Here is an 8,213-nt window from a genome sequence, read left to right as displayed (position 1 = left end):
AAGTTTACAAGATCGCAACATTGAATAGTAATCATTGATCATTCAGAAAACTGAATATCTTGGAAAAGAAGAAGAAGAATAAAAGTATATTTCTCAGGGGACAACTTATAAATCATATTTGGGTTGATATTGATCATATGTTAGAATATTTCTTCTAACCTTTTGTAATAAAAGGTTTACGAGGATTCTGTAAAAAACCTACCGACGCCATTGAAACAAATCTTTTTTTTACTCCAGAAAAGAATTTCGGTGCTTCGCTTTTAAAACAATGGGGAAGAAAATCTGTTTGGCCCTTCGACCGATGCGATGATTAAAAGCAGCGAACGCCGAGAAATGTATCCCTTGAAATGTGGGAATAGAAAGCCACCCAAAGTTTCCTCAAAAAAAGAAAAAAAAAAGAAAGAAAGAAAAAAGAAAAAAAAGGAAAAGAAAAAGAAAGAAAGAACCTCGTTAGGCCAACGATCTCTTTTTCAAAACACTTCGACTTTATCACGTTTCACACAGTTCTTCTTTGATAATTTTTTTAAATAGGATATATAAGTAGATACAGAGAAAGATCATTTTAACGGAAGTTAAGTTCGGCAAGACATCACAAGATTTCATCTAAGCGAATGTGTGTCGAGTAGAAGTCAGACCTAAAATTGACATCGGTATCTTCAAAGTTAACACCCTGCTGCGAGCCCTAAAAATGCCTACGGGGTTGTTGTATTGGTTGACTCGAAAAAGCCGAAATCGTTTCGTCCGGATAAACGAGGCTATTCGCAGAAAGTTCTCTTGCCATCCGTGAGCTTAGGGTATCGTAATCGATTCCCATTCGATCATTCCAAAAAAGAAACTCTTCCAAATATTCCAACCAATAGTTACAAACGACTAAACGTTTATATATATATATATATATATATATATATATATATATATATTTATTGCACTTCGCGTTAATATTGTTTTCTTATGGTTATAAATTTTTATTACAGTTCTTTTAGTACCAACCACTTTATGAAGTTCAAAGTACTAATATTATTAAATAAGAAAGACGAAACAATTAGATTAAGAACATAGTTTTGCAATGTCATATTTCTTCAATTTTTACGATGTTATTTGTACCGAATGATCCTTGCTCATAATTTGCTTTTACAAGAAACAGAAAGAAAGAGAGAGAGAGAAAAACTTTAAAGACATAACTTTTCTGCTTACCTAGAAAATAACATTACGTGCAATAAAAGTAATTGATTTATATTTATATTCTTCCACGTTTTCCAAATATTTGCCTCTTTTTATTTATTTTCAAAATGTGTGATCATAATTTTGACGTTTCTGACAAATTCTTTTTAATATATGAACGAACTTTCTCGTATTTTCTTTCAATTTTAAAGTTATGATCAATTATACTTTTAAGTGTTTTCTTGCGCAGGTACAAATGGTTTGTTTCTTCGAAAGCACAGAATTTGTAGGATTATTAATAGATGTGGTAACGTTAGATATTAAATATGACTAAACCTATGAATTATAGATTATTTATTATCTCTCATCTCGTTATAATTATGTTATAAGACTAAACGATTATGTAATATATTTCTTGTAATGTATGATAATGTAAAATATTTATTGTGATTTATAAATTTTTGTAAAAAATATCTTTTTAGATATCCAATAATTTCGTAATATATATATATATATATATATATATATATATATATATATACATACGAGTTATAATCTTCAGTGAATATCTTCAGCGTTATGATATCGAATCATGATTTTAATCGAAATACTTCATATAATTTCAAAGGAGAGAGAGAAAGACAGAAAATATTTTTTTCCCTTTTTTAATTTAGTTCTTACGAAAATAATGTCCCCTATCAATATATAACCCGTTTTACATATGTATATAGAAGTATGCGGGAATTGCAGGATGTTATATCTGAATACATTTGTATCAATTATTTTATATGACGATTTAACTAAAAGAATAAAAAAAAATTAAGTGCCTATACGAAACACAAAATAAAGAATATATATTTATTTGTTTGTTAAACAATGCATCCTCGATAAGTATATAATTATAAAGTAATCTTAAAATTATGATACAGGTAGAAAAGAACTGTGTAAAATATATTTTTATAGACGGGCAGATTTTTCAGATATGTTTATCGGCACGCCAGCTTTGCGTAAAGCTTCGGTCAATTTCTTTCCCAATTCAACGTCTACTTGAGAGAAATTTTTTACTGCTCTTTCGACTATGAATAAGGAAGCATGCTGTAAACTGCTTGCTAAATTCTCTACCAATCTGTTTCTAGCACCGGCATCGAGTACGTACTTCCAGAATAACGTAACTTGACCAAAATCATCTTCGTCAACAGGCTCGTAACGATCTACTTTACCGCTAACACTAAAAGGTGGTGATCGTACAGCGGGACATTCTCTTGGTCCGCAATAGCTATTAGGATAATAATTAGGTGCACCATTTTGATTGTATATAGCCATTGAACCGTCTCTCTGATAATTGATCGTTGATATAGTCTACAATAAAAAACAATGTATGTGTATTTCATATTCAATCATATTCGATAAAAAACGATTTAAATTAATAACACTTGTCGTTGTAAATAATTACCTTGTAAGGACAATTAACAGGCAATTGAAGATGATTCGGACCCAAACGATGTCTGTGCGTATCGCCATACGCGAAAAGACGACCTTGCAATAATTTATCTGGACTTGGCTCTATACCAGGTACCAAGTGAGCTGGATCAAACGCTATCTGTTCCACGTCAGCGAAATAATTTTCTGGGTTTCGATCTAACACTAATTTACCCACAGGAATCAATGGATATTCCTTGTGCGGCCATACCTGTTTAATCGAATATCATTCGTTAATATAATAACTTTGAAATAATGATCAAGTTCCAAAGGAAAATACTAAAGTATTAATACTTTTGTAATGTCGAACGGATTCCATTTGAAATTCTTCGCTTCTTCCTCGGTCATCACTTGTATGTAGAATGTCCAAGATGGATAATTTCCATTAGCGATGGCATTGTAAAGATCTCTGATTGAATAATCCGGATCGGATGAGCTTAATTCTGCCGCTTTATCGACCGAAAGATTTTTAATGCCTTGATCGGTCTTGAAAGTAATTACAACATTTAATGTCATGTCTTTGATCGAACGTAACGTCGATGTAAAAATATAAAAAAAAAAAAAAACTACCTTATAATGGAATTTACAATAAACTCTTTCATTGCGAGCATTCAACAATTCGAACGTGTGTGATCCATAACCATTCATGTGACGATAACCATCCGGAATACCACGATCAGAGAAAAGGATCATAACTTGATGCGTAGATTCTGTTCTTAATGAAATGAAATCCCAGAACATATCAGAGTCCTACAAAAAAAAAAAAAAAAAAAAAAAAAAAAAAAAAAGAAAAAAAGAAAAAATAGAAATACACAGGTATATTAATGGTTTTAACAACGCGGATACAAGAGTAAATTATTCGAGGAAAAAAGAAAAAAAATATCCGATCGTTCGATCGACCATTTTTATTCTTAATGAAGTATAAAAGAAAAACGAAATAGCAAATATTCAATTTTATTCACGTTTCTTTCGATTAAATATGAATGTTGGGTCCAAATTAATCAGAACAGGTCTTTGCGGACTACTGGATCAACGCTATTGATCCAGCATGACTCGATTTATATTATCTTATATCAGATCTTCGATACAAACCTTCAAATGGGTCACAGGATTTCTCTTCTGTGTATGGATAAAACTCGGGAAGAAAAGAGGATCTTTGATGAAAAATATAGGTGTGTTGTTACCAACTAAATCCCATATACCTTCTTGGGTATAAAATTTAACTGCGAATCCACGTGGATCTCTGTAATCGAAAGAAACGTTCGATGAAATTTCGTTTGTTATTTCGAAACCAATTAACTTCTGTTAATAAAGAAAAAAAAATGAAATAAAATAAAATAAAATAAGAAAAAAAAAAAGAAGAAAATAATAAAGATATTAATTAATAACGATCGCTGTTGTTCTCGCTGATCAAGATCGTTGATTATGTCGGTATCGAGAGAAAAAAAAATAAAATATCATTAAGTAACGTCATAATGCAATCACGTGAATCATTATTTTTTTTTTTTTTAGATATATATGTTAACATCCTTTGTTTCGTATTTGATGATTTTTTGCGAACTCTCGAATATGTAAGGATTACTCATTAACAAAGTAGAAATGCTAAATTTAACGATGAAGGAGAACTATTATACTCGACGATTAACATCATTATTATTTCTCGACATATCCGTGGGAAGGTCTTAAAAAACTTTCTCACGGATTGTTCTTTCGTTTTCTTTTTTTCTTCCAAAAAAAGAAAAAGAAAAGAAAAAAGGAAAAGAAAATATACGTATTTCTCAATTATACTTGGTTAATTTACTGTATATAACATTTTATATTCGATCTTAATAATAATAACATGTACATTTACCTGACCGTATCAGCCGAACCACTTTCGCCACCTACGGTAGAAAATCTCACGGCAATCGGAGTTCTCGCTCCAATTTCGGAAAAGACTTTTGCTTTGCAATATTTCGTGATATCGTGTGTTACTTCGAAGTATCCGTAAGCGCCTTGAAAAAGAATACAATTTATACTTCGATCGATATATTCCTTATATACATGTTTCATATTAAACGAATCAACTTCGATCAATTCGTTCATTATTAAATACTCTTTGTATATGAAATAATAAAGAAAAATGATAAAACAAGTTCATTAATATTTTCTATTGTTTATATTATTTATTACCTTTTCCTTTCTGTTCATTGTTATCGAAGAAGAAAAATTTTTTCCTCTTTCCTTAATTTATCGATCTAATCGTTAATTAACATCGAAAAATATATAACTCACCGGCTCCTTTAGCATGCACCACTCGTTCTGGAATTCTTTCTCTTGTAAAATGTGACATCTCATCGAGATAAACATAATCTTGCAATAATATTGGCCCATGTGGACCGACCGTAAGGCTAGCTTTCTTATTAGCAATGAGAGCTCCGCTTCCGGTTAATAATGCAGGTGGTGAACCCTTTTTTTCGAAAAAAAAAAAAAAGAATGATATAAATAAATAACAAAGAAAGAAACGAACAAACAAAAAATAATTATATTTCGTTAATATGAATTGTATAAGCGTGTCGACTCGTATCGTATAAAATTATTCGGTATAATTATCCGATAAATTAATTCGATTAAATATTTTTATCACTGGATAGAAAAATTGGCTACTAATATAATTATCTCTTGTGGTTATACAGCTGAAACATAAATGTGACGTTTGTTCATTGAAATACAAAAACGGATTACGTGCTCACCACATTTCCGTAGAAGAATACTATAATATTATAAACTACGGAAGTTAGAAACGATTAGATCGTAAGATCATAAGCAAAAAGAAAAAAGAAAATAATGAGAAGAGAAAAAAAGAAAGTTTGAATATTTAATTAATCGTAAAAAATATATATATATCATTTTTTTTTAATTAAATCATACGTTTGTTATTTGTAAACAAGTATTATGTTATTTGGCTATTTATTTTACGTAAGGTTTTAGAGAAAATTAGTTACTAATTCCATAGGGAGCGCATAAATAAGCGCTATCAATTATTGCAATAACATTTTCGATTTTTATAATTCTCTTTAACGAACGTAATCTTAAATCTTACCTTAAATAGAAGATTGTGTTATATAATTCGTAAGAAAAATATTCGATGAGCGACAGTTCTATCTAATTAATTTAAAATTGATTTTGTTTGATTATCATCGATTGTATCTTCGAATTCATTTAATTTTTTTATTTAGAGAACACGCTAACAGATAAATAATATTAATGAAATCAAACAAGGGGAATTCAATTTACACGATCGACTCTATTTATTTTTCATAATCGATATCTTAGAAAAATGTCTTGGTTAAATCGTTGAATTTTTCTTAAAGAAGGTATGCGATAAAACTTATAAAGCTGACAAACAAGAAGCACAGACTAACTGATAAAACTCTACGATTATTTCTAACTGGTTTTAACGGTTCTTCTAATCTCAATTTCGTAAACTAGTATAGAAATGTTATTCTGTATATTATGAATAGAATACAAAGTTGAAGATCTATCTAAAAAATCTAACTACCTGCGATATATATATATATATATATATATATATATATATATATTTATATATAAACATATAATGAAATAATGAGCTAAGTGAAACAAGCGAAAAAAAGAGTATCATTAAAAAAATCTATAGCAACGAGAAACGATGATGAAAATAAATAGAAAAATTACGATGTTAGCTTCACATTCTCTATCTCTTCATCATCGTTGCTATAATCATTATGAATCATACAGCTTAATTCGAACTCATATTATTTGTAAAACTTTCTACGCAATATTTGTGTTCGATCACGCAACGTATAGAACATTCGGTGAAATTCATCAGAATCGATTACTCTTAAAAACGCTGAATCTATAAAAGCAAAATAGTGTCTTGAAATAATATATAATATTCGAAAACAAGTAGTTTGTGAATGCGAGCATATACACGTGTGTGTGTATGTGTAAATAAAGATTTAATATCTATCAAAAACAAACTTGTCGTGAAAGCTCGAGCTTACGTTCAATATATGTGTATATATATGTGCGCGCGCGCGTGTCCAACTCTCATAGTCCATAATCAACATAGATACATATATATACATAAATTGTTGAAATATGTAAACAACTATTATTCCATTTCCATAAAATTTATTACGTATGCAACAACGTTACTTCAAGCCAATATTATCTGTTAAAAGTAACTATGAGCCGAAGAGAACGTGATAATCGACTCACACGAGTTTTATTGATTTTCTTCATGTTTTTTTTCCCTATGAACGTTTTTCTTGCTTATCGGGTCACCCGACGATATAAAACGATTTTATTTATTTAAATATCGTAGAGAATTGCATAATTAACGATTGACATTTGAATCGAATTTGCATCGTTTCTGACTTCTTTACTGCGTTTACATCAATAATAATGCATTTTTATTTCCATGCAAAATATTTCGTTCGTTGCATGGCAACATACTTCAAACGTAATCGCAATCGTTTCTTCGTTTTGTTTTTCTCTCATTTTTTTTTTTTTTTCGTTTTCTTTTTTCCTTTCCTTTTCTTTTCTATTTCTGGCATAATATTTCATGCGATATAACAAGGAGATAAAGATTAAACGCCCGTTGCTATAAGTGTTTAAGTTTATGTATTTACTTATTTATGTTCAATATACATATACATACGTATAGAACACATACATAAATACTTTTGATAGATAGAAATAATCACCTACATTTTTGTTTTTTTTAAAAAGGAACAATTAATATCTTTTCGATTTTATTAAAATTAAGTCTTTCAAAAAAGAAAAAAAGAAAAACAGGGAAGTCGTGAGAATTTTCATATTATTAATTTTGTCCTGCCAACGTAAGATAACATAATTAACATAAAAGTAGAATATATTACATAATATTTACATATGTAAAAATTACATTAGTAATTATGTTTAAACTGTACCAAGTGGAACGTCTACAATGAAAGTTTCTGCGCCTGCACAATGATTTTCCTCTATACTTTGAGAATTTTGATCTCTCTCTCTCTCTCTCTTTCTCTCTCTCTCTCTCTCTCTCTCTCTCTCTCTCTCTCTCTATCTATCTCTATCTCTCTATCTATTTATCTCTATATATATTTTTATTTTCATTTTACACAAAAATGAAGCGTAATGCATAACAGCATGAAAAGAGTTGTCATCTATTTGTGTACAAAACAGATATAAGAAATATTATCGATTTTGTACTTTACGTAATCGAAATATCATGTTTTTAAGAAATTCATCATAAACTTGAATTATTTAAAGAAATTATGTATCAACAAATACTGCTAATCATTCTTTTTTTTTATTCGATACTGTGTTAAATATAATAAATACATTTGTATTTAATTAAATTGACGCGTCTTAGATACGTATATAGCATATACGCTACCTATATACATACATAACTCTCTCTTTTATTCTACTTTTAGGTACACCCTTGAAAAAACACACTTTCTAATGTCGAAAAAAATTGAAAGAAATAATTATCTTTATGAAATTACTAAAACTATTAAGGAAATTATCGAAATTATAAAAAC

The 8,213-nt window shown here is 29.2% G+C and overlaps 1 protein-coding gene across 1 annotated transcript in view; it reads right to left on the bottom strand.

The window, feature by feature from the left end:
- Positions 1 to 2,005: 2,005 nt before the first annotated feature.
- LOC122630822 (catalase) overlaps positions 2,006 to 8,213 on the bottom strand; it is a 7,378-nt gene continuing 1,170 nt past the window's right edge. Inside the window, exons 2-8 of the mRNA XM_043815786.1 lie at positions 4,915 to 5,089; positions 4,493 to 4,634; positions 3,733 to 3,883; positions 3,211 to 3,390; positions 2,935 to 3,126; positions 2,615 to 2,851; positions 2,006 to 2,520 (exon numbers count right to left, since the gene is read on the bottom strand). Coding sequence (XP_043671721.1) covers positions 2,119 to 2,520; positions 2,615 to 2,851; positions 2,935 to 3,126; positions 3,211 to 3,390; positions 3,733 to 3,883; positions 4,493 to 4,634; positions 4,915 to 5,089 — 1,479 coding nt within the window. The 3' untranslated portion in view covers positions 2,006 to 2,118. The remainder of the gene's footprint in view (positions 2,521 to 2,614; positions 2,852 to 2,934; positions 3,127 to 3,210; positions 3,391 to 3,732; positions 3,884 to 4,492; positions 4,635 to 4,914; positions 5,090 to 8,213) is intronic.

The sequence above is a fragment of the Vespula pensylvanica genome, chromosome 7 (assembly GCF_014466175.1).
Source record: "Vespula pensylvanica isolate Volc-1 chromosome 7, ASM1446617v1, whole genome shotgun sequence".
NCBI classification, from domain to species: Eukaryota; Metazoa; Arthropoda; class Insecta; order Hymenoptera; family Vespidae; genus Vespula; species Vespula pensylvanica.
Note: the sequence above shows the minus strand (reverse complement) of the source record. Positions and strands in the feature narration are given on the sequence as shown.